This window comes from Lissotriton vulgaris, chromosome 5 (assembly GCF_964263255.1).
Source record: "Lissotriton vulgaris chromosome 5, aLisVul1.2, whole genome shotgun sequence".
NCBI lineage: Eukaryota > Metazoa > Chordata > Amphibia > Caudata > Salamandridae > Lissotriton > Lissotriton vulgaris.
The window spans coordinates 831,195,647-831,223,586 of NC_141693.1; the positions used below are offsets into that span (position 1 = coordinate 831,195,647).

The 27,940-nt window shown below is 44.2% G+C and overlaps 1 protein-coding gene across 3 annotated transcripts in view; it reads right to left on the minus strand.

The window, feature by feature from the left end:
* Window positions 1-27,940, minus strand: part of PIK3AP1 (phosphoinositide-3-kinase adaptor protein 1) — a 1,689,354-nt gene that overhangs the window by 467,993 nt on the left and 1,193,421 nt on the right. For all 3 annotated transcript variants that reach the window (XM_086922323.1, XM_086922324.1, XM_086922325.1), the window contains one exon: window positions 5,784-5,989. In XM_086922323.1, the coding sequence (XP_086778449.1) occupies window positions 5,784-5,989 (206 nt within the window). The remainder of the gene's footprint in view (window positions 1-5,783; window positions 5,990-27,940) is intronic.

Here is a 27,940-nt window from a genome sequence, read left to right on the forward strand (position 1 = left end):
TATCCTCTATTTCTTAGAACACACTGATCTACTGAAAGTTCTGGCGGCTGCCAAGGCCATTAAGCGGATTTCCTGGTCTGGGTCTACACTATTTTTTGTGCAAGATTGCTCTAAAGCAACTGCAGCCAGTCGCAAGGCCTTCCTCTATATGAGATCAGATCTTCGGGCCATGGGGCCTAGATACGCACTCTTTCACCCCTGCCTCTTCATACGAGGATCCTATTCGATTGCAAAGCTTCATCAACTCGAACAAGTTGGGCCAAATGGATTCATCAAGGCCCCTATCCACACACGTTACTTGACTTTCTATACCCTCAGTTATATGATTTTACTTCATCATGTTTGTAGATCTTTCAGAAATTTGTGCCTGTTTTGAATTTATGGTTATATACTGTCATTGAAATTATGGTTATTAGTACTTAGTTCTATTATTTCTTAGGCTCGCTGTTTGTTTCTTGTATTAATATTGAATGCATTACTAAGTTTTTCTTTTCTCTTTCCCTTCATCTATTTGGTGATGTTCATAGTACGGGGTGCTCCTTCCCTGGTTTGGTCTGGTCTTCACCTGATGTTTCGCCTGTTCCATGTGGGTCCACCCGTCCTCGCTTTCTTGTTCCCTTATTGTAGATATGTTTTTCATTTTGTCTTTCGTTCTTTGTTTCGCTTTATTACTTATCTGTTACTTATACTATGGTGACTCTTGTGTCTTCCATCATCTTCATGCTCCCTTTTTTGTCAGTATGGTATTCGTTATGTCTTTTATTACATGTCTTGCAACACATTCTTTTATTTCTATACATTATTATCTGACCTCTATTTTTCTACGTTCCACTGTGACTTTTATTTTCTACCATTCATGCTCTTGCTCACTTCTTTTTTACATTTCTCAATGTTTTGAACTCCTATCATCCTTTCTTCTCTCTTTTATTTTTTCAATGCTGTACAATGTTTTTGCAACAAATTGGACTCTGGTTTTATAAGTTCAAGTTATTCTGTATTTTTATTATCCCTTTTTAATATCTCATGTCACTTAAACTAGTTTCATGGAACATTAGGGGTCTAACTCCCCTATCAAGAGGCAAAGGGTTTTATCACACTTGGCTAAGTTAAATGCTGATATTGTTTTCTTACAAGAAATGCACCTTACTGATACTGAATCTTTGAAATTGAAAAGGGGCTGGGTGGGTGAGGCTTATTTCTCTCCGGGGGATGGTAAACAAAATGGTGTGGTGATATTATGTTGTAAATCTTTACCAATCACGTTGTTATCACAAGAATCAGACGATGAAGGGAGGTGGCTCGTGGTTAAACTATCACTAAAGGTTGTTCTGGTCTCTCTTCTTAATGTTTATGCACCTACAGTTGGAGATGCCTCCTTGTGGCCTGCTTTGGCTAGGCGTATTTCTCATTGCATTGAAGATCCTTTTATTATGGCTGGAGATTGTAACCAGGTGTTTGACCCCTTTTTAGACAAAAACTCAAAAGTGCCCTTCATGCCCAACAAGTCACATAAATCTTTTACTCACTCTATACATCTGCATAAATTGCTTGACGCTTGGCTCCTGTGCAACCCAACTACCGGATAATATTCTTTCTACTCAACTCATCATACCCAATCAAGAATTGACTATGTTTTTGTTTCTCATAACATCTTGCAGTCCCTTACCCATGCAGAAATAAGTCCTATTCTTTTATCCAATCATGCACCGGTTTCAATTGGCTTTGATATACTCCCCAGAAATAATGCTCCAAGAAGATGGTATTTTAATAATGCACTCCTTTTAGATCCCAAATTCACTACAGTGTTTACATCCTTCTCCATCAAATACTTTGAAAGAAATAATACAGATTCCCTTTCTCCCGCAACCATTTGAGATGCCTTCAAGGCGTCAGCAAGAGATTTCATTTTAAATTACGTTGCAAAGAAGCGAAAAGCTGTGTGTAAGATCACCAAGGACCTTCTTCAAGACATTAAGGCATTGGAAGATTCATATTACGCTTCACACTCAGAAGAATGTTTAAGGACCCTCATAAATGCTAAATTGAAATTTAACAAAAAATCAACAGAAGATGCCTCACTTTGTTTATTAAAGTCTAGCGCAAAATTTTATGAAGGTAAAAACAAAGCAGAGAAGTTTTTAGCCAATTATTCGCCAAAATAAACTGAACATTGAGTCTGTCTTTGATGAGCAATCAGTCTTAAAATTTAAAGATGCTAAAATCTCAAATGAATTTAGCATCTTCTTTATATTTTCTTTATATTCATCAGAAACCCAACCTACAGATCACTCTTTATCGCATATCTTCTCTAATATCCAAAAGCCTTAACAAGCTTCTTTAGATTTGTCCCCCTTAGAATGGGATCTTTCCCAACATGAACTTCTGTAAGACCTTCAGGCTCTCAAAAAAGATAAAGCTCCTGGCCCAGATGGCTTTACCGTCAAATTCTATACCCATTTTTCTAAACTTTTGTTACCCAAACTGCATTCACTTATAAATATTTTTTGTCTCTCTAAAAATTATTCTGGCTCCTTTTCGTGAGGCCCTTATTTGTCTACTATTGTATACTGGAAGGTAAAGATTCTAAATGTTGTAAAAACTACAGACCTACCTCACTGGCCAACATTGATTATAAAAGAAATTCTAAAGCTTCGGCCATATGCCTCGACTCTTACTTACCAAATATACTAGGAAAGGAACAATCTGGCTTCATCAAAGTGCGAGTCACTACAGCCAACACACAGCTCTTCTTTGATATATTATCCAAATCTTCACATATTGACTATCCTTTGGCCCAATTGCACTGGACGCCGAAAAGGCTTTTGATAGAGTTGAGTGGAAATATTTATTTTATACCCTGGAATGGTTTGGATTTGGTCCCAACTTTATAAATTTATTATCTCTCCTCTATTCCAATCCTCGGGCAGTAGTTTGTGCAAATTATCTTAAGTTCCTCATTTTTTAACTTAGGCAGAGGAGTGCGCCAAGGTTGTCCTCTTTCTCCTTTCCTTTTTAACTTAGCCCTAGAGCCATTTTTATCCAAACTACTTCAAAACCCAAACATTTATGGATTTCAAACACCAAATGTTCACATCAAACTTGCAACTTATGCTGATGATATTTTGCTTTTTTTTGTCCAATCCAGAAGAATCAATCCAGGCCTTTTGAGCGGAGGAGAAATCTTAGTCACTTATTTCCGGGTACAAATCAAATAATGATAAATATGAAATACTATCGCTAACAAAATATACTGTTAGTTCACAGTTTCACGCCTCTCAATTTAAATTGAGTCCAAACCATATAAATATTTAGGCCTGCACTTCACACACTCGATCTCAGGAACGGTAACATTATGTATGAACAAATGTCTCCAGAAGATTTCAGAACTGGATTCTAAGTGGCATCCCCTTTACCTGTCTTGGTGGGGTCGCTTAGACACTATAAAGATGATGCTATCACCTATAGTTTTATACACTATTTCGAACATACCAATCCCCATTACTTCCAAATTAATTAAAAAAGTCAACTCCATTTTATCCTCTTTCTTATGGAATAATAAGAAACCTCGAATGTCTTTACTAAAACTAATCCACCCTAAAACAGAAGGAGGAGTTAACTTCCAAGATTTCCTGGCTTATCATAAAGCTTTTTTATTGCGTCAGGCTTCTCTGTGGTTGTTTCCCTCTGCAGATGATTGTCCTCTCTGGACTTCAATTGAGCGCCTGTATATATTTCCTTACCAGCTTACCCTTCGCGCGTTGCTGTGATCTCAGAAGAAAGGACATTTAAGGAAACTTGTTATGATAACATTCAATTTATATTGTGTCATTTTTATTGACACTTATTCATTTTAATATGGAAAACATTTTAAAATGTTGTTTTAATTCTGTGTATTTATTTGAGTGCTTGTGGATACACGGTATTTTTTGTATTTCCGTCTGGTGCGTACATGAATAAATCATAAGGTTTTCCGACGCGTGACCTGGCCACATACAGTTGTCCATGTGAGAAGCACGGATTCTCCAAATCTAGTCCACACACTTGCAGCGATTGTCCTTGTGCTTTGTTGATGGTCATTGCAAAAGAGAGTCGCACCGTAAACTGTAAACGTTCAGTATTGGAAAGATTATGAGGGCCGTGGGGGCCGATATTTAACAATTTTTTTTATTTTTTTTTTGCCACAAACCTTCGCGGGAGTGTACTCAACAACTTCCCAAAGTTTTATGGCGATCGGATGAATGGTGTAGTAATGCATAAAGGACAAACAGACATACTTTCGTTTTTATATATATAGATTCCTTTCGTGAGTATCTATCTTTTTCACGCAAGCCATAATCTATTTCCACTCCTATTTTGAAGCATACGTCCAAATTACCCTACTTATCTTCTCACTTTACTCTTGATTCCAAAGACTCCCTTTTAAATTCAACAATTTGGCATAATAAAGATCTATTGATCCATAACAGACCATTTTATTGGAGGACTTGGAGAGAGAGGGGTTTGATATGGATTCATAAATTATTCTCAGATTCAGAATTTTTGCCTTTTGTTACACTCATGCAGATATTCAAATTGCCAGATTCCTTTATCCATAAATACAATATACTGAAAAAAGCTGTATTGGAAACCTACTCACACTTCCCGGTCACATCAACCACTTCCACTAACTCAGAACCCTCTTCACGACTCCATGCCCTGTTAATGACCGCACCTAAAGCCTCTACTATTTACAATCACCTACAAAACACTGACACTGATAGACAGAAAACAAAAACTGAAGAGGCTTGGGAAAGAGATTTTAAGGTATGCTGGCCACTCTCACTTTGGAAAGGCATCTGGTCCGAATTACGTAAAGCCTCTAGAGCAGCAAAGACCACACACACTTTATTTTTTGTATATCACAGACTTTTTTTCACACCAGCCAGTTTATGTAAACATTTTTCAACCACTCCGGATGCATGTTGGACTTGTTCCTCTTCCAATGCTGACCTATTTAATATGCTTTTCATCTGTCCACAGGTACAATTTTTTGGGAAGAAAGTATGGTCACAAATTAACTTGATTTATGATACTACATTTCCCTTTTCTTTTACTCACATCTTCTTACATAGCCTATCTTCTATCTGGGATGGAGCTTCACTCAATGTCAAGATTATTGATTCATTATTAGCAATTGCTTTTCAACAAATTACTGTTAATTGGAAAGATTTCTCGAAAATTTCATATAGAGCCTGGTGGTACACTGTGTGCCACAATCACAGGTTGGATAATGCCTTTGTATACCCCACTCAAATGGCTACAAAACGTGCTGATTTGTGGTCGCCTGTTACAATGTTTATTGGTAATAGAGCCAGGAGGTGCTCTTTGCCAGATAGGTCTCAACAGGATGTTTCAAAACCACCCTGACTTCCCTAGTAGTTCCATAAGTTTCTTTTATATCCCTTGAATGCATATATGTTTTATTTAATGTACACTTATGTATTATTAGTCCAATTCCTTTATTTTCTAAGCAACACATTTGGAATGTGATGTTGTAAGACTCATAATGCTTACTTTGTATTGTCACCGTGTTTTCTTTTCAATAAATTATTTGAACTTAAAAAAATTATGACTTTCCTTCAAAAGACTCTCAGGTGATCTTGGTGAAAACTGCTCAACAAAACAAAATAGCTGATGAACAGAAATTAAGTATGGCTTGTCTGTAAAACGTGTTATATCCCTATTTTGAACACATATAAGGCACAACTTGAAACATATTGCAAGTATATAGCAATTATCTCTACCTGCTGGTACTTGAATGATTCAGATCTCCTTTTTTGATTCAGATGCCATTCTTTGAACCTTAGAACAGCTTCATCCACAGTGATTATTCCTGACTTTACTTGCTCTTGCAAAGTAATTAATTGCCTTTGGCCAGGGGTTTTCATTCCTGCAAATGGATCATAAATGCTTGACGATGGTCGATCTTCTCTAGATATGCTTGCTGGTTCTTCAAAAAACATAAAAGTGATAAAATAATGTTATTGTGCAGCAATATGAACACACTTAATGCATATGTAGGACCAGTACATTACAACAATTAGTACGTTAGATTTTGGTTTGCTGGATGTAGAAATGCCTTCATTGTCAAACAACATGGAGTTAAGATCCGGTGTTCATTCCAAGCAATGCTGTTTAGGTGGTAGCATCACAATGGAATTGTGAATCTTTGAATTATTCTTTAAATCAATTTTTATTTAAGACCCACTACAAATCCATTTTGGTACACAGGAAAAAAAATCAAACATATGTAATGGGTAAATAAAAAAAATAAGTTGACCACTCATCTTCAACACCTGTGATCTATTAATCTATTACACTGAAGATACGCGACTATCAGACAAACAGGGTTTGTGTGTGTGTATGTGTAAACGAAATATTGATTAATATCATGTATATATATATATATATATATATATATATATATATATAATATATATATATATATATATATATATATATATATATATATATATCATATTAATCAATATTTCGTTTGCATCATTTTCATTCTTTGAGGTGCAATATCATTGTTTTAAAATATATGAAAACGTTTCCGGACCCAATGATGGTCATGGAATATAATATTTATAAAGCACTTGCACTTTGAGAGAATTGACTATTTTGCACTTAAGCACTAGCACTTTATTGCCATGAATTTCACCGTATAAAACAGGCACTTGCCAAGTAAACTGTTTGAATTAGGCTCTTATGTACTGCTTAAACTTTAATAGATAATATGTACTATGATTTAGTTTTGAATGTAATCAACGATAAATATTGGCTAAGAAATGCAAGTAACCAAGGTTCCTGCAAATTATAGAAATCCAAGTTGTTTGATCATTCAAAAAATCTTTTTAAAAAAGTACTTTATTGTTGTCATTATTCTAATGTTTATTCCTGTAAAAAGGTTTAAAAACCATGTATGACAAATTGTTGGCTGCATATATGAATTCTGGTTCAGAAAAAACATGTTCCAAAATGGCAGCTGCTGTGCAAGCAGAAGAGGATTGATTGTTACAAGTTGAGTCCCTTGTTAATGTTGTTCATTGCCTTTTAGTATTTTAATGACAACTTAATGCTCAGGCATCATGAACAAGGCAGAGTGAGACTGCTGAAACGCGTAGAGTGACTTAGTTCTAAAAATAAACTGACCAAGTGTGTAAATTTCCTTCTGAGTGCCGGATTATTGTTGCAGAAATTGAATAATCTTATACTGAATATACATATATAGTGAGATAGAGAAATTCACTGAAAAAAACACAGGTAGCAGGGATGTTATAGTGAGGCTCAGATTTCACTCATACAAAACCAGTGAAATTCAGCAGTTGTAGGTACCTGAGCTAACTATAACGTATGCTCTCGCAATGCACTGCTTATGACCTCATATAGTACATCACTCATGACATGGGGTCAGTAACATCACATATGTCATCACTGATGACATTATCCAGTGAGCATTTGTTTTTTATAAGAGTTTATGTTTGTTAAACATATATAATAAGCTACTACAAAAGCTAAATTAGTATACTAAGAGTACAACTAATGAGTGATACTATTTCTAACATATATTATGTGACTGGTTGTGTGTCTGTGTGTATCCACATGTGAGTAGGTGTCTGAGTGGGTGTATAGGTGTGTGAGTGGGTGTTTGAGTGACTGTATGTGTGTATAAGTAGGTGTGTAAGTAGCTGTGTGGGTGAGTGAGTGGGTGAGTGAGTGGCTGTGTGAGTGGCTGTATTGATGAGTGGGTGGCTGTGGAAGTGGCTGTAGGGGGTAGGTGAGTGGGTGTGTGAGTGACTGTATAGGTGAGTGAGTGGATGTCTGAATGGCTGTATCAGTGAATGACTGGGTGTGTATGTGGCAGTATTTGTGTGTGAGCGGTTGTGATATTATCAGTGATGTCACTGACCCTGTTATGAGGGATGGGATGTAATATGTGAGGCCATAATCAGGGCATTGCAGGGGCATACATTATAATTAGCTCAGGTAACTATAACTGCTAAATGTTACTGGTTTTGTACGAGTGAAATCTGAGCCTAATTATAACGTCCCTGTGAACATTGTTTTTTTCAGTGAATTTCTATGGTTTTTAAAATTCTATTTCGTAACTATAACAACCATGTAACCTTTGTTTTTTTGGAATCATTTCTAAGGTTTTTTAATTATATTTCCTACCTGTAATCTTTGAGAGTGAGTGTGTGAGTGACTGCATTAGTGTCTCAGTGGGAGTGTGTGTGAGTGTGTGAGTGTCTCAATGGGTATGTGAGTTTGTGCGTGATTGTGCACGGGAGTGGCTGTATAAGTGTCTCACTGGGTGTGTAAATGGGTGAGTGTATTGATGTCTAAGTGGGTCTTACCCCTAGGGTTCATCCAACAACCAGTAGTGTACCAGGATGCCTCTGTGCAGAGTGGTTCATAAAGAGGGCAGGGCCTCTAACGACATCTCAGCAATCGATTGTGGTGGACTTACTTGTGGCAACAATTGGGGTTCTTAGCCCCAACAACCCTCAGCAGCCAAGGGGATTTCATCCCCCAGCCAGTGCTGGACCGGGAGGCCCCTGTGCAGAGTGATTGAGAAAGGTGGTGGTGCCTCCGATGAGATCTGAGCAATCCAGATGTGGGGGACTTACTTCTGGCAACAATAGAAGTTCTTACCCACCAACAACCCTCAGTAGCCAAGGGGACTTTATCCCTCAACCAGTAGTGCACAAGGAGAGAAAAGGGGTGGGGCCCAAACCACGTCTCAGCAATCCCGCTGTGGGAGACTAACTTGTGGCAACAATAGGGGTTCTTGTGCCCCAACTTCCTTCAGCAGCCAAGGGGACTTCATTCCCCAACTTGAAGAATGCCAGCAGGCTCCTGTGCAGAGTGGTTGAGGAAGAGGGCATGGACCTCCAATGATGTGTCATCAATCGACTGTTGGGGACTTACTTGTGGCAACAATTGGGGTTCTTGACCCCCAATGACCCACAGCAGCCAAGGGTACTTAATCCCTCAACCAGTAGTGAGCCAGGGGGCAGAGTGATTGAGAAATGGGGCGGAGCCTCCGACGAGGTCTTAGCAAGCCTGTTTCTGACCTTTATTTTGAATCTTTCTGCTCATTTCCGACCTTTATTCTGCCTTTTATGCTCACCTCTGTCTTTACTTTGCCTTTTTCTGCCATTTCTCACCTTCATCATCCCTTTTTCTGCTTGTTTCTGACCTCTATTCTGACTCTTTCTGCTAATTTCAGACCTTTATTCTGCCTCTTGCTACTCATTTCTAACCTGTTTTGCCTCTTTCTGCCCGTTTCAAACCTTTATTCTGGCCTTAATTCTGCCTTTTTCAGCTCTTTTCTGACCTCTATTCTGCCTCTTTCTGCATATTTCTGAGCTTTATTCTGCCTATTTCTGCTCGTTTCTGACCTTTATTCTTCCTTTTCTGATCGCCTCTGACCTTTATTATGCCTTTTTCTGCCATTTCTCACCTTTATCATCCCTCTTTCTGCTTGTTTCTGACCTCTATTCTGACTCTTTATACTCATTGCTGAACTTTATTCTGCCTCTTCCTGCTAGTTTATGACCTTTATTTTGCCTCTTGGTGCTCGTTTCTCACCTTTATCCACTCTCTTTCTGCTCATTTCTCACTTTTTTTTGCCTCTTTCTGTTCGTTGCTGACTTTTATTTGGCCTCTTTCTGCTCATTTCTCAACTTCATCTTCCCTCTTTCTGCTAGGCCTGGGCGGTAAATTCTGTTCTGCTCGTGGAATTTTGGGTAATTTTGTGTTCCGCGGAGAACGTGGAATTGCCAAAAATTTAGTGATCCCCAGCTTCACGGAATATTTGCTTGTTCGCGCTTTCAAAATGCGTGTTTCTCTCCAAGCACGCAAACAGCGTTCGCGAACAGGAAAAAAGCATTGCAAACGGGGAACAAGCAATTCCGCTTGTTTGCTGAACTTTTGCGTGCTCGCAGAGATTTTTTACCATTTCGCGTAGCTTTGCGTAGTGCGACTACGCAAATTCCGCCCACCCCTACCGTCTGCTTGTTTCCGACCTCTATTCTGACTTTTTCTGCTCGTTGCTGAACTTTATTCTGCCTCTTGCTGCTCATTTCTAATCTCTGTTTTGCCTCTTTCTGCCCGTTTCCAGCCTTTTTCCTGCCTTTTCCAGCTCTTCTGACCTTTATTCTGCCTCTTTCTGCTCATTTCTGACCTCTATTCTGCCTCTTGCTGCTCGTTTCTGACCTCTATTCTGCCTCTTGCTGCTCCCTTCTAACCTTAAATTAGCCTCTTTCTGTCCGTTGCTGACCTTTATCTTGCCTCTTTCTGCTCTTTGCTGACCTTTATTCTGCCTTATTCTGCTTGTTTCTCACCTTCATTATGCCTCTTGCTGCTCATTTCTGATCTTTATTCTGCCTATTTCTGCTCATTTATCACCTTTAGTTGGCCTCTTTCAGACCCTTATTCTGCCTCTTTCTGCTAGTTTCTGACCTTTATTTAGCCTCTTTCTGCTCTTCCACCGGGCCCCCAAGGGGGGCTTGAATGCCCCTGCAGTCCCAGCCGGCATTGATTTCACATACAGGGAACTGATAAACATGCATCTCCATCTGTGTGAAAGCACTTTGTCTGTTTCCCTGCTTGCTTGACAGTGGGCAGAGAAACAGGCGAATGCTCCGCCTCCATCAAGCAAGAGCATTTTCACAGCTCTCGCTTGCTGAAAGCAGAGCGTTTGCTGTGAGTTGGCAGGAGCAGTTAAAGCTCCAGCGCAAGCCCAAAAAACATCTATGTCATGAAGGTGGGCACCTCGGGACATAGCAGGAGCTGGCCCTGGGTGGTTGAGGGCCCTATGGCTCGAGGAGAGGGACCGCACGGCCCCCTCCATTGCACTACTTAGCCCAGGGGAGGTGGTGATCCCTGGGGATGTGGGGTGACCGTGGCTCACCCACATATATTTGATGTTTATTCCCAGGGAGTTGGGGCTCTCCTGGGGGGCGGAGGCGGCCCTGCTGGCCCACATACATACATAATTTTAAATGCCTCTAGGAGGTGGCAGTCCACAGGGCTGCGGGAGGAGGTGCATGAGCCACTGCATTTATTTCAGATTAGCCATTTGGAGGTGGTGGCCCGCAGGGCACTGGGTTTGTCACGCGGGCACCGCCACAAAAAGTAATAGAACTGCCCGGAGAGGTGGTGGTCCCCAGGGCTCCTATTAGCCAAAGGAAGATGGCCTGGTGGTCTCCTATTTCTATATTATGACACTGGACTTGTCCCACCCGGGGTCATTTAGAGGCAAATGTGGGTGCCCATGCTTGTTTTTTCTTTTTCTCACGAACATCGTGATTTCACAGCAAAAAAAAGCTTTTTGGGAATTGCGGGGGCCCAGGGGAACCCCAAGACCAAGACTTAGGGATCAGGGTGTTCCTACCCTGTCCCCTTTTCTTTTTTTTAACTTTTCTTGTTGAACTCGGCTAAAGCCATATCCCAAGATGGATGCCAACACTTCCTGGTTAAAGTATTGGCAGTCAATCAGAGCTCTGCATATCCCTGCACAAGCTTGTTATTTGTTGTGAAGTTGTTGAATCTACAGATATCACTAACTTTAGTTTCTTAAATTTCTCTGGTTGGGGAATGAACTCGACTTTACTCCTGAGGGCCTTCTTCCCCCAACCAGTAGTGCACCACGAGGCGTGTTAGCAGAGTGGTGGAGAAAGTGGTAATGTACTCCAACAACCTCTTAGTAATTCAGCTTTGTGGGACTTAACCCCTTGTGTGCGCATGATGGCTGGGAGCCGTCGTGCACCACAGTGCTCGTGTGCGCAAGACCGCTCCCGGCTGTCCTGGCACATGGCACCAAAAATCTCTCTGGTGCAGGCACCAGAGGGATTTCTTTTTCTCCCCTAAAGCCTCGGGAGCTGGGGAAGAGCTTCCCCAGCTCCTGAGGCCCCCCCCTGCCTCGGGAGCTGGGACAGAGCTTCCCCAGCTCCCGAGGCCCCAATGGTTTCTGTGAAATGGCGATCAGCGAGCACGTCGCTCTGACATCACTTCATAGAAATCCCTGAGCTCGTAGAAAGACGGGAGAGGTATCATTGGAAAGAGGAAAATCACCCCTTTTCAATGGTACCCCTCCCCAGTGGACCCCTCCTTTGGGAACGTCCCAGGAGGGCAATCTCCAAGCAGGGATCCACGCTTAGACACCAGGAGGGGGGGGCAGCCGTTTAGGAAAGGGCCATTGCTACCCTTCAAAAATTGGCCAAATTCAGTCTTTCCGCTGGGGGGGGGGGGGGGGGGGGGTGCATGGGCAGACAGCCCACTAGGAACCAGGGATTTTTTGGAGGGCAATTTGAATTAGGGTGAGGGCTGCCCAAAATGGGCATTCCAATGCCCCCACCAGCCTCAACAATGACAGTCTTTCTGCCCCAGGGGGGGGGGGGGGGCAGAAAGCAAGCACACTAAAAACCAGGGATTGTTTCAGGCAAGTACAATTAGGGGTGAGGTCTACCCAAAATGGGCATCCCAATGTCCCCACCCCCTTGTGGTAATATCGATTACCTATACTTAATTTGCTATCAATAATCAATAAGAATAACTCAGAATAATGAGAGGCAGAATCCGAGATATTGAGGTTAACTCAAAAGGGTTTTATTCCTGTAAAAGGAATTGGGTTATTGGCTCGAGCCAAGGTGGCATAACCATTCCATTCACCACACAGGGTTCAGGAAGGGAAGACAGAACACATATTGTTTACAAAAGTGCATATATATAGTCAATGCATTACAATGTATGAGCATACAGTAGGCGTAATAGTAGGCGTGACTGCTGAAAAAGGAGAGATAAAACATGAAAACGTCACAAAAGAGGCATGGCAATAGGCGTGCATGAAGGTGTACACCGGATACGTCATTTAACATGATGTCACAAGTAGGCGGAACCACTAGAGAATCCTGCAGTGTCAGCATAATTATATGGCAGAGATGCGCGCGCAGCTGTTTGACGTGGATCTGACGTGTAACTGGAGGGCGAAGGGGACTTGACTTTTAGCACTACAAGTGTAGACATAAGTGGAGACATAAGTCTGGGATGTCAGATCAACCTAGTCCCAAATCGTATCTGATATCATATGTTTAAGGAACAGTAGTATCTGGAAGGGAAAAGGTCTCTAGACATAGACTACCCTATTCTGAATATGAATGCGTGTACATGTGTCTACATGTCGGCATGCGGGGTGAGGGGGCATGGGCCTACCATGGCAACGGAGTCTATGAATTACTTGCACGGAGACAGAAGAGCCTGGCCCTCTGCTCCTGTAGCTGGGAGGATGTTTACTTGAGCTACGAGACAGGAATGTGTTTTCGAGGAGTGGAGCAGATAATTCGAAGGTTGAATACAGTCTTGGCAGGCAGAGGTTAGGCTATGCACCGGAGTCGCGCAAGAAGTAAGGTGGGGGCCACTGGCACAGAGGTAGCCTGGGCTGCGGCCCTCGGAGTCAGGAAACAGGAGAGAACTCGAAAAAGGCTTCATGGCAGAATCTGGGCCTACTTTCGCCAGAGCTGAAAAACGTGCAAAGTGTACCACAAAAAGACGGTGGCACGGCATAGATAGGAACTGAATATTCAATCCGTTCATGGCGGATCTGAAAGAGGACAAGTTAAAGATGGACGCAAATGTATTTGCGTCTTCGTAGCTGGCACAGGAGGGAAATTACATGCACTGCAAGCTAGTACATGGAGACGGTGGGGTTCTCGCTGGGGAACACAACTTGACCAAAAATTATATTTCCTCATTCCCTCCTTGTTCCCCACGGACCCTTCATGATACATCGATATTCATCAATTGATCGACTTGTTCACTTAACATTATTTGCTCTTCTTGCTTTATGCGCTTTGAATGGGAACTTGAATGTGGAACACATGAAGTGGCACACAAACCACAAATTGCCGGTCCGCATTGGAGACACAGGCAACAACTGAATACTACGAGAAAACCAATACCTAGGAGGGATAGGATCTTCCACCCCCAGGCTGACAACGTTGTCCAGAACCAACCGGACCAAGTCCAGGTGCCTGGATTCTGATGAATTAAACTTGCGATTTTATGAAGACGTGTAATAGCTTTGTACACCGTTGGCGCGTTATTAGGTATAAAAATACAGCAGCTTGACCCGATGACCTTACAAGCTCCACCCCTATCAGCCAAGATGACGTCAATAACAAGACGATTTTGAAGAACAACAACCCGCATAGCGGACTGCTCCTCCGTTAAGTTACCTAGTGCTGAAGTGGTTTCATTCACTACTGCTTCGAGGGTTCTAGTTAATTTTCGTATCAGTTTACTGTTAAAGACAGCACCTAAGTAGGGGAAGAAACCTTTATTGAAATCTGTATATTTCTCCCAGGCAGTTTCAGTATAATCGACAAGCGGGAGATCTCTCTGGTATCTATGTTTTACTAGATTGGTGTTTCTATGATAATCAGGAGGGGCTAGGAATACGGGTGGCAGAAGGAATGCAATATAACAGGTACCATCCCAGTCTAAAGGCAGACGGACATATGCAGTACGACCGCAAACAAAATAGGAATGACGTAAAGCCCTAAACGTGGATCTACCATGATCAGTAAATTCGACTATAGTGGTGCATTTACTATGACCTACGTGTACAGAACCATTCTTGCGAACACATAGTTCACCAGTGACAGGCAAGACTGCCATAGCAGGCAGGACAGGAGCAGCATCGGATTCAACAGATAAAATCATGAAAGTGACTGTGTAATTACCTAATCCATATACTTCATTTTCTATATCAGTTCCAGTAGCAACGGGGAGTCCCTCCTTGTCAGGGTAGCATACCTTAAGCAAGACTATGTTCAGGTTTCCCCAAACCCAGTTACCTTCATAAATAGCAGCAGTAGATACTAGAGAATTAAGCATTTTGAACCATGCAGCGCATGTACCATTGTGGGTGAACGGGTACGGGAAAAGGGGCAAAACACCCTTGTTGTCTTGGTAAGGAGGGAGTCGACCACATATCCAACAATTAGTAGCATTGGTAGTCTGGTGAGAGTGATGTAACATACTAATGAAAGTGTTGTTGCGCAGCGCAAGTCTATAAGACAATTCATGAGGCGGTAATTCACTAAAAGAATGTTCAGTAGTAGCATTATAAGTAGCATGCTTGAATATAGGGTAGTATATATGCAGAAGAATACCAGCAGTGATAACCAGCAAACATAGGAAAAACATAACAAGTAGTGTCACTATGCAGCGACTACGGAGTGATTTGCAATACGCATTTTTCTTATGTTGTCTTTGTCTATCTCTCTCTCTATCTCGATCTAGGGGATACATGTCAGAAACTAATTTAACCGATTCACCTAGGGGAGGACTTAAACAATTAAACTGTCTGACTTGCTAGATCGTAATTTTTGTCTGTAAAGTTCTGAAGCAGTTTTCTCGACCAAAGGGAGTTTTGTGTCAGTTTGTGAAGGAGGGCAGGGCTTAGTGTCCAAGTCCGAAGGAAGTCCAAAGTATTTCTTTACGTGGCTGGAATGCAGCCACCCCTTCCTGCCCTCGATTTTTACAGCGGTCCTCGTCGTAAGCAGAACCAACTTCGGCGACTGCCAGCGGGGCTCCAGCGGACTCTTCCGGTCGAAATTTCTGACGTACACAAAGTCACCAGGTACCACCTCATGGGGCTTCGTCTCGGTGTTATCGGGAAAGGCTGCAGCTACCTGTGAACGACAAGATTGTAGTGCAGACATCAAGGAGGCAAGGTAATCTGTCAGCATAAGACAATCAACATCAGTTATTTTACGTGGAATGGGCGTCCCCCACATATTCGGTGGCCTACCGAAGACCACTTCATACGGAGATAGCCCAGAACGGGAATGGGCCACCATCCTCATATAGAAGAGGGCGACCGGCAAGGCAACTATCCAGTCTATACCTTTGTCTCTACAGATCTTGGAAAGTCGGATTTTCAATGTTTGATTATGACGCTCCACGAGACCTGCTGCCTCGGGATGCCGGACACAATGGAACTTCCACTTGTAACCTAACAGGAGTGTAATATTTTCTACAAGTGCGGATGAGAACGGCTGACCATTATCTGAGTACACGATACGGGGCAAACCATACCGCGGGAAGTATTCACGGACTAACTGCTTGGCAGTAGTCGGAGCAGTATAATCGGGAACTGGGTATGCCTCTATCCATCGGGAAAGAGCACACACGACTACGAGGACATATTTAAAACCTCGGCAGCGTTCCATCTGGATATAATCCATCTGGAGGACTTCAAAAGGGTGATCGGGAGGCTGAAATCCACCTTGCTCTACGGGGATGCTTTTACCTGGATTGAACTGACCACAGATCATGCAAGTACGCACTTTCTGTTTGGCTGCTGCCCGTAAGTTTTTATTGGACCATATGTGTTGAATACTATCTAGCATAGCTTTCTCTCCAAGGTGTGCGGGACTATGTATTGTATTAATGATGACTTGTACCATAGAATCGGGGAGAAACCATGTAGATTTTCCCTTCGTCATCCATCCCTGGTCTGTTTGGACCCCTCCTAGTTTAGTCCATTCCTTAATTTCATCCGGTGTTGCATGTGACTGTATGTCGATTACATCATGTGCGGGATCCCTAACTGTCATGCAGTGTGCTGGAACCCTTATTTGTGTCTGATCAGTTACATGAGTTCGGTTCTGAGCAGTTTGCTTTGCTGTTCGGTCTGCCAGGTCGTTACCCTGGGAAATGGCATCAGTAACCTTAGTATGTGCCTTACATTTCATGATAGAGATTGCAGTGGGTAGATGTATTGCATCTAACAGAGCTTGAATGAGGGGACCATGTTGGATGTTGGCACCGTGAGAAGTTAAGTAACCTCTCTCTCGCCAGAGGACTCCGAAGTCGTGTACGACTCCGAATGCATAACGTGAATCAGTATATATGTTGACTCTCTTATTCTTAGCTTGAATACATGCTTGTGTCAGAGCAATAAGCTCTGCAGCTTGAGCTGATAAAGTGTCAATACAGTTTGTTTCAATGACTTCTGTGTCTGTCGTGACGGCGTAGGCTGCCACTAATTCACCTGTCTTTGTTCTCATACATGAACCATCCACATAAAGTGTCAGGTCTGGATCTGGTAACGGAACATCTGTTAAGTCTTGTCTAGGCTTTGTTGTGATAGTGATAACTTCAATGCAATCATGTGCTAATGGATCTACTCCATTTAATGGCAATAACGTGGCTGGATTCAATGTACTGCAGCGTCTGATTTCAATGTGTGGCTGAAACAATGTCAATTCATAACCTGTCAATCTTGCGATAGTCAGGTGCTGGGTTTGAGTCCGATTCAAGAGGACTTCTACAGAATGTGGAACCTGTACTGTCAATGGATGTCCTAACACGATAGAATCACTCTGTCTAATTGCTAAAGCTGTTGCTGCAACTGATTTCAAACATGCTGGAAGGGCTTGTGCTACTGGGTCTAGTGTACTGGAAAAATAAGCACAAGGCTTGTGTGAACCTGCTTGTTCCTGAGTGAGGACTGACAAAGCAGTACCTTCACGTTCTGTGACAAAAAGTGTAAAAGGCTTACTGTAACATGGTGTTGCTAAAACAGGTGCTTGACATAAGGCTTTCTTTAAGTCTTCAAAAGCTTGTGTATGTTCCTGAGTCCAAGGGAGGACAGACGTAGTCGCTGCCCCCTGTGTCGTTAACTGAATGAGTGGCTTGGCTAGAAATGCATATTGGGGAATCCATTGTCTACAGTATGAGGTGAGGCCTATAAAGGCCCGTACCTCCTTTAGTGTTCTGGGCGGTGACATGTTTACAATTAACTGAATGCGATCAGGTGTGAGCTGTCTCCCCACTTTGGACAGCAAGTGACCCAGGTACACAACTTGCTGAACACAGAATTGCAGCTTCGAAGGAGACACCTTGTGCCCCTTGTCGGCCAGGAAATTCAGAACAATCAGGGATGCATTTTCGCATTCGGGTTCGCTTCGAGCGGTGATCAGCAGATCATCGACATATTGAAGCAGAGCAGTGTGAACTGGCATATGGATGCTGTCGAGTTGTTTTTTCAGTGCTTGACTATAGATACTGGGGCTTTCTGTGAATCCTTGAGGTGCACGGGCAAATTTAAAAGATCGGCCATTTAAACTGAATCCGAACAAAAATTGGCTTTCCGGGTCTATAGGAACACTGAAGAAAGCATTCTTGAGATCTATTACAGTAAAGAACGCTGCTTCGGAATCAATAGCTGTCAATAATGAAGAGATATCTGGGACCACAGGGTACTGTGGTACAATGCATTTGTTCAATTCGCGCAGATCAATAACCAATCGATAAACAGGGGGAGCATTTGGGTCAGTACGTTTAAGAACAGGAATGATAGGAGAATTACACACATTAGAGTCCGTTTCCACGACCACTCCTTGTGCGATGAGCTCGTCAATGATTCTCAGTAAAGCCACTACAGCATCCGGGGGTAACTTGTATTGTCGAATTCGTGGTAATACCACTCCTGCTTTGAGTGTGACTCGATATGGGGTTATGTGCATGCAACCTACATCAGTGGGGCCCTGCGCCCACAGGTGGGCAGGGACTTTCTGTAGTCTGGGATCCATATCTCTCAATACATAATGGCCTTTGAAATCTCGCAAAAATAATCGTACTCCCTCAGGAGAACAACAGATAATAGCTCCTAAAGCTTTCAGTGTTTTTATGCCTAAAAGATTTTCTGGACATGATTTCGTGAGCAATAAATCTGTAGTCCGTGTCAGAGGACCTACTGCAAGAGGGAGGGGTTGTGATACTTCGTTAATAATGGGTTTTCCTGAAAATCCGAGGGACACGTTCTGTGAGCCTGAGAGGGGTGCCCCTGGTACTTCATCGTGACTGATCGTGGTTCTGCTTGCCCCTGTATCAATGAGAAACTTTCTGTCTTTCCCTAAAACTTGACTGTGTACATAAGGACCATTCTGATCTACAGGAACTTCAATAAGAGGCAAGCGGAATTCACTCTCTAGGCTGTCTCATGTGTAACGTTGGTAATCAGGGTAATCGTTCTGTGCATACTGATACATTTGCTGTGTCGTGGTTTGTGTTGCAGTAATGGGCTGTTGCTGAGGTATCGCTACTGTCTGTGAAGGAGCCGACATTGGTGCGATCTGCTGTGTATTCTGGGGTACTTGTTGTGAAGTCTGATCTTGTCTAGGAGGACGCGGTCTCTCTTTTGTCTTGCCCGTGGCAATATTATGTTTCAGAACGGGACATTCATTTATATAATGACCTGGCTGCTTACAATAATTACATACACCCTTTACAGGAACTGACGCATTACTAGCTTGGTTCGCACCCTTTTTCTGACCATCAGCAGGAACTGACTGAGCAACTAACATTTTCATTTTCGTATCTTTCATACGTCTCTGTTCATGTTCTTGTTCTTCTCTGAGTCTATTCTGGTGATACTGTAACATTTGTAACATTTGCGAAGGAGTATTAGCTTGCCAAGTGCTTTCTACTTTCAGTACTCTATTCTTAACCTGGGGTAGAGAATTCTCGACTAATTTCGTTACAAAAAGATGTGGATATGACTCGCTACTCGGTTTCAAACCACTGTTAATACCAAAACATTTCTCAAATCGTGTGTAAAAATCACTAGTGTCTTCATCAGGTTTCTGTTTGCATGCTGAAATTGCACCCCAATCTTCCTTTTTCGTACTCAATAAACGTGGCAACACCTGTATTAATAAACCTGGTAATGCTTTAACTTTATCCCCAAGCCCTAGGCCTGGCACTCGGGTATTCTCTTCATCTTGTAATGCAGCCCAATCAATCTTTGCATTACCCACCTCCCATTCTTTTTCTTTCAGTTTCTCGTATATGCCTGGAGGCAACAATACTTTCAATATTTTCATAAGGTCGGGATAAGTGTAATCGCCCATTAATAACATATCCTTTATTTCACGGTGGAAACCTGCAGGATCTTTATCGTGACTGGGTACTAGTTTCTTCATTTCCAATAATTCGATTTTAGTTACAGGAGTATACACAAACACGCGTCTGAGCGTGTGGTCTGCGTTCTGCACGGGGTGCACTTCTCGCAACGGATTCTGTCTATCCATGTAATACATGGTCTTTCGCTCCATAACGGGTACTGGGGTAACCTGCGGATTTAAGAATGTATTATACTTGTGGCGGTGTTCTAGAATTACTTTAATCAGGTCAGTACTTAGACCTCTCCATCTGTTCGTGACCAGTTCAATTAGTATATCGCGCAGGGGTCCTGGATCAGAATGTTGACTTTTATACAATAAGAGCAGATGCTGTATCATGTACATACCAGCTAAACGCTGTTCACTCGGTGTCAAATTCAGAAACGTGTGCGCTAGCACATCATCACCATATTTCTCAGAACTGTCAGCCCATTGCACGGCTGACCTGGCTAATTCTTGTTCATCCATGGAATCAAGTTCATGATACCCCATGCGCTCTTGAAGTACTCGGTCGGTGGCTTGGAATAAGTGTTCGGGAGTTTTAGGATTACACATGGCTTCCTGATATATTCTTTTACATTCCGGGCGCACTAGACGCACCGGATCTTTAAACGGTCTTCCTTTACCTACATACGCTATCATGTCTCTAACTGGCATTTGTTCTTGAACTAGTGTTTGTGCCTGTACTGGTGTTTCTGGTTCTTCCTCTGCCTCCTCCTCGTCGGATTCTTGTTTGTCTGAATCTACTGCTGGTTCGGTCTTTCTTTGCTCATGCATCTTAGTTATCGAAGTTCTGATCCTTCGGTACATGTTATCTATACTGGCTTCCTTGTCATGCTGTCCATCGGCTATATGTCGGCCCCACCTATGGAGTGCTTTCAGGTCAGCCGGGTTCGCACCCGGCCTATCTGCTTCTCGAATAAAACAGTTTATAAGAAACCGTAATAACTTGGCTTTAGTTTCCACTTTCTGATGGGCCATGGCCTCCTTAATGCATTCAGGCCCTACTCCTGTCTGCACAAACTTATATATTTGATCCATATGTTCTGTCATTCCAGGTAGTGTCATTAGGAAGTTCGTGACTCGACGTAAACGTACTGATGCGAGTAACATTTCTATGTCATTCTTTTTACCAGGTACCGGGTCATATCTACAATCTTCAAGGCGATCTCCATAAATTGTAATATCTGTTTTGGGTGTACGCTGTTGTGACACCTCTCTAAGACTCAGGCGAGGGTTTGGTGGTGGGGTCCGGTAACCTGCCCCTCCGGACGCGCCTCCTGAGGCACCGGCTCCGAAAGGGTCTGTATCAAGGGAAGTAGGAGGAGGTGGAGGGAGAACTGGAAGACCAGGAGCAGGAGGATTCGGGGGAGGAGTAGCTTGTCGGGGAGAAAGGCCATAAGGATTCAGACCGTTAGGCGCAGGCGCGGGGGGCAATGGAGCTGGGGTATTAACATAGGTGGGAACAACATCGTCTAAGTAGGAAGAAAGGAAAACGTCCTTTGCTGTCCTCGGATGTGTTTTAGTCGGGAGCAATGGGGGTGGTAGGTCCTTCGGTATTTCTGGAGAGGCCTTGGGCAGGCCCTTTGACAAGATGGGGAACATGCCATTCATAAGCGTATTTCGCTGTCTGTCTACTTGTTCTAACTTCACTCTGATACCTTCCTCAACTAATGCGTTTTCTCGGACCTTTTCGGGGTCCTCCTTACTCTTCTCTTCTAATCTATGAGCTTTTTCTGTGCGCCTGTGCGACTCTTTACGCCATAACTCGATGGCATCTTTCTGTGACTGTCTAGCTTTCTTTTTCCATAACGCTTCCTCTACTCTCATGATGCAATCCGCATCCCATGTCCCAGCAGCGGGCCATCTCTGATTCTCTGACAGTTCTTTAGTGTAGTCTACCCATAAGTCAAGAAATAAAACAGCATCTAAGCCATGCTTATGGTACATAAAGTACCCTGGAGTGTCCCTAGGTGGAATGGGAACAGCTTCTTCTAGAACCCCCTTACGGGTTTTTATTTGTCTTAATTTGGAAAACAACGGCATTCTGAAATCTGGCTACTAGGTTCTTACTCAGATGTGGACACTAACATGCTATACATAAGACACGTTTAAGCACAACAATGAAAATCGAACATTCACTCATACCACGACATTTGAATGACACATTAAAACATTTCAAAAACAAACCACATTAATCGATAACAGTGACAAGTGCAACAGGATGTACCGCTAAACGGCACAGATACACCTTTTACAGGTGCAAACTAGATGTACTGCTATACAGTACAGATACACTGCTGAACAGTGCAGAACAGGTTCGTGTACCCGAACCCGACTTGACCGGCACAAACTAATGCGCACGTCAGGATGCGTCCCTAGCAACGGTACTCACCAGGAAGCACGGAAACAGAAGGCCTCGGAAAACTCTGGACTGGACTCGACTCGGACTGGATTCGGACTCGACGCAGATACTTCGGAAACTTCGGAACCTGGCGGGCCTCGGTATACCACGGATCTTGCTCTCTCAGCTAGGCTCAGGTCGGGATCCTCCGCACGCCTCACCGCCTCGTCTGGGTGTTGATCGCAGCCTCAGTCACCTCCGTTGGCCTGAGGGAGATACAGGAAATCCTGCGGGTACGCGTAAGTGTCCGTCCGGCTGTGGGCAGGGGGCTAGGCCTGCAACACACCACCGGCGCGTGGGGTGGGGGAGGGGTCCCTATTCGGGCGCCAGAACTGTGGTAATATCGATTACCTATACTTAATTTGCTATCAATAATCAATAAGAATAACTCAGAATAATGAGAGGCAGAATCCGAGATATTGAGGTTAACTCAAAAGGGTTTTATTCCTGTAAAAGGAATTGGGTTATTGGCTCGAGCCAAGGTGGCATAACCATTCCATTCACCACACAGGGTTCAGGAAGGGAAGACAGAACACATATTGTTTACAAAAGTGCATATATATAGTCAATGCATTACAATGTATGAGCATACAGTAGGCGTAATAGTAGGCGTGACTGCTGAAAAAGGAGAGATAAAACATGAAAACGTCACAAAAGAGGCATGGCAATAGGCGTGCATGAAGGTGTACACCGGATACGTCATTTAACATGATGTCACAAGTAGGCGGAACCACTAGAGAATCCTGCAGTGTCAGCATAATTATATGGCAGAGATGCGCGCGCAGCTGTTTGACGTGGATCTGACGTGTAACTGGAGGGCGAAGGGGACTTGACTTTTAGCACTACAAGTGTAGACATAAGTGGAGACATAAGTCTGGGATGTCAGATCAACCTAGTCCCAAATCGTATCTGATATCATATGTTTAAGGAACAGTAGTATCTGGAAGGGAAAAGGTCTCTAGACATAGACTACCCTATTCTGAATATGAATGCGTGTACATGTGTCTACATGTCGGCATGCGGGGTGAGGGGGCATGGGCCTACCATGGCAACGGAGTCTATGAATTACTTGCACGGAGACAGAAGAGCCTGGCCCTCTGCTCCTGTAGCTGGGAGGATGTTTACTTGAGCTACGAGACAGGAATGTGTTTTCGAGGAGTGGAGCAGATAATTCGAAGGTTGAATACAGTCTTGGCAGGCAGAGGTTAGGCTATGCACCGGAGTCGCGCAAGAAGTAAGGTGGGGGCCACTGGCACAGAGGTAGCCTGGGCTGCGGCCCTCGGAGTCAGGAAACAGGAGAGAACTCGAAAAAGGCTTCATGGCAGAATCTGGGCCTACTTTCGCCAGAGCTGAAAAACGTGCAAAGTGTACCACAAAAAGACGGTGGCACGGCATAGATAGGAACTGAATATTCAATCCGTTCATGGCGGATCTGAAAGAGGACAAGTTAAAGATGGACGCAAATGTATTTGCGTCTTCGTAGCTGGCACAGGAGGGAAATTACATGCACTGCAAGCTAGTACATGGAGACGGTGGGGTTCTCGCTGGGGAACACAACTTGACCAAAAATTATATTTCCTCACCCTCCCACAAAAACAACAGCTTTTCTGCCCCCCCCAGGAGGCAGATGGGGCAGTAGCCCCCAATCTGCCCCCATGGGGGACAAAAAGCCCACTAGACGCCAAGGGATTGTTTTTGTGAATTTGAATTAGGGTTTGGGGCTACTCCTAACAGGCATGCCAATGCAACCACCCCTGCCTGCAAAAATGCAGTCTTTCTGCCCCCCCCCCCCCGGGAGGCGAATGGGGACAGTAGCCCCCAATATGCCCCTGGGGGCAGAAAGCCCACTAGAAACCAGGGATTTTTTGGGGCAATTACAATTAGGGGTGGGGGCTGCCCAAAACAGGCATGCATATCCCCCCACCCCCCACTTACAGCCTTTCTTTCTCCCCTGGTGGGCAGATGGGGGCATCGTCAAGGAATTTTCCAATCCCTCGGCCAACTCCAACGACATCACCCCCTCTCAAGCCCTCTGCGACTCCCTAGCCTCATTCTTCCACAACAAGATTGCAGACATCCACAACAGCTTCGACAACCAACTCGGAGACCAACCCACCCAACCATTTGCTGAACATTCTCCCCCCGTGAACACCCTTAACGACTGGAATCCAATCTCCACTGAGGACACCATCCGCCTGATGAATTCCATCCACTCAGGATCCCCCACAGACCCATGTCCTCACCACATCTTCAACAAAGCAGACTCCGTCATAGCACCGCACCTCCGAGACGTCATCAACTGCTCCTTCAACTCCGCCACCTTCACGGAAGACTGGAAACACGCTGAACTCACCGCCCTTCTGAAAAAACCCACAGCGGACCCCACCGAACTCAAAAATTACCGCCCCATTTCGCTCCTTCCATTCCCGGCCAAAGTCATCGAGAAAGCTGTCAACAACCAGCTCGCCGCTTTCCTCGAAGCCAACAAATCCCTCGCCTCCTCACAATCTGGCTTCCGAGCAAAACACAGCACTGAGACCGCCCTCATCGCAGCAACAGACGACATTCGAACTCTACTGGACAATGGAGACACAGTCGCCCTCATCCTCCTCGACCTCTCTGCAGCATTCGACACAGTCTGCCACAGCACCCTTTTACAACGCCTCAATAACATCGGAATTCAAGGAAAAGCACTTGAATGGATCACCTCGTTCCTCACCGGAAGAACCCAGAGAGTCCGCCTTCCACCATTCAAGTCCGAGGCCACTGAAGTCATCTGTGGCGTACCACAAGGATCCTCACTCAGCCCCACCCTCTTCAACGTATACATGAGCCCCCTCGCGGCCATCGCCCGCCAACACAACCTCAACATCATCTCTTACGCGGATGACACTCAACTAATCCTTTCTCTCACCAATGACCCCAGCACCGCCAAAACTAACCTACACGAAGGAATGAAAGAAGTTGCCGAATGGATGAAACAAAGCCGTCTGAAACTGAACTCAGACAAAACAGAAGTCCTCATCTTAGGTACATCCCCCTCTGCATGGGACGACTCTTGGTGGCCGGAAGCCCTTGGAAAAGCACCCATCCCGACTGACCACGCACGGAACCTAGGCGTCATCCTGGATTCTTCACTCTCAATGAACAGACAAGTCAGCGCCGTATCCTCATCCTGCTTCAACATTCTTCGCATGCTCAAAAAAACATTTCGTTGGATCCCCACCGAAACCAGGAAAACAGTCACCCATGCTCTGGTCACGAGCCGACTGGACTACGGAAACACCCTCTACGCAGGTACTACCGCTAAACTCCAGAAGAAACTCCAACGAATCCAAAACGCCTCAGCCAGGATCATATTAGACATCCCGCGCAACGAACACATCTCTGGTCACCTGAAAGACCTCCACTGGCTACCCGTCAATAAGAGAATCACTTTCCGACTGCTAACCCACGCACACAAATCACTCTACGACATCGGACCGGAATGCCTCAACTCACGACTGTCCTTCTACACCCCCTCCCGCCAACTACGTTCTTCCAACCAAGTCCTCGCCACTGTACCTCGCATCAACAAGACCACCATGGGAGGCAGATCTTTCTCATACCTGGCTGCTAAAACATGGAACTCACTCCCCGCTCACCTTCGCCTTACCCAGAACCACCTAGCATTCAGAAAACAACTTAAAACGTGGATATTTGACAAGTAATCCTCCTCCCCTTCCTAAGCGCCTTGAGACCCTCTGGGTATGTAGTGCGCTATATAAATTCTCTGACTTGACTTGACTCGGAGGGGGGCAAAAAGCCCACTAGATGCCAAGAATTTGAATCACGGATGGGGGCTGCCCAAAACGGGCATGCCAATGCCCCCACCCCCTCTGGGGGGCATATGGGGGCAGTAGCCCCCAATCTGCCCCCAGGGGACAGAAAGCCCACTAGAAACCAGGGACTTTTTTTGTATTCATGTAGTGGTGGGAGCTGCCCAAAATGGGCATGACAATACCCAAACCACCCAGAAAAAATCCAGTCTCTCTGCCCCCCAGGGGGCAGTGGGCCCTGATCTGCCTCCTGGGGGGGCAAAAAACCCATTAGGCTCCAGAAATTACGCTAGCTTTTTTTATGCGTGGTGGTGGGGGCTGCCCAGAATGGGCATACCCATGCCCTCACCCTCATAAAATAGCCACAGTTTTTCTGCCCCCCCCTTGGGGGAATATCGGGGTATACCCCCGACCGATAATCCCCAAGGGCGGCAGAAAACACACTAGACACAGGCTTTTTTTAGCAATATGCCTACCTGTAGATTTTGGGCCCTAGCACAGCCGACACATAGGGAACCCTAGCAAACCTGTACTTTTTTTAAACTAGACACCAAGGGAAATCAGGATGGGGTGACTTGTGCACCGCTCACCAGGTTCTGTTACCCAGAATCCCTTGCAAACCTCAAACTTTGTCAAATCAACACATTTTCCTCACATTTTTTGCGGTGAAAAGATCTGGAAACCCTCCATCCACCCCACATTTCCCAAACTCTTCTGAGAAAAATGGTACCTCGCTCGTGTGGGTAGGCCTAGTGCCCTCGGCAGGAAATGGCCCAAAACGGAACATGAACACACAACATTTTCACAGTGAAAACTGACCCTTTTTTTGCAGAGTGCCTAGTTGTAGAGTTTGAACACTAGCTCTGCCGGCACCTCGGGAAACCCACCAAACCTATATATTTGTGAAAACTAGACACCCAAGGGAATACAGGATGGTGTGACTTGTCTGGCTCTCACCAGGTTGTGTTACCCAGAATCCCTTGCAAACCTCAAACTTTGTCTAAAAAAATAAACTTTCCTTACATTTCTGTGGTGGAAAGTTCTGGAATCTGCGTGGATCCACAAAGTTCTACCCACCGCGCATTCCCCAAAGTCTTCCGAGAAAAATTGTACCTCACTTGTGTGGGTAGGCCTAGTGAACGCGACAGGAAATGGCCCAAAACGCAACATTTACACACAATATTTTCACAGTGAAAATGGACCCTTTTTTTGCAAAGTGCCTAGCTGTAGATTTTGAACCCTAGCTCTGCCAGCACCTAGGGAAACTTAGCAAACCTAATACATTTTTGAAAACTAGACACCCAGGGGAATCCAGGATCGGGTGACTTGTCTGGCTGTCACCAGGTCCTATTTTTTTCAGCTACATTTGAGGTTTGCAGGCTTTCTGGGTAGGGAAACGTTGGGGGATTCACGCAAGCCACACGTCGCTGGACTCCCCCGGGTGTCTAGTTTTTAGAAATGTGTGGGTTTGGTAGTTTCCCAAGATGGCCGCCGAGCCCGGGGCCAAAAACCCAGGGGAACCCTTGCATAACCAGATTGTTTTGAGATAGGTCATTTTGTTGTCTCCTCAATAGGTTTTGGGCCCTTGCCTGCCACGGGTACTTGACCCACCTATGCGAGTGAGGTACCATTTTTATCAGGAGGCCTGGGGGAACACTGGTGGTAGGAAATTTACAGATCCACATAGATTCTAGGAC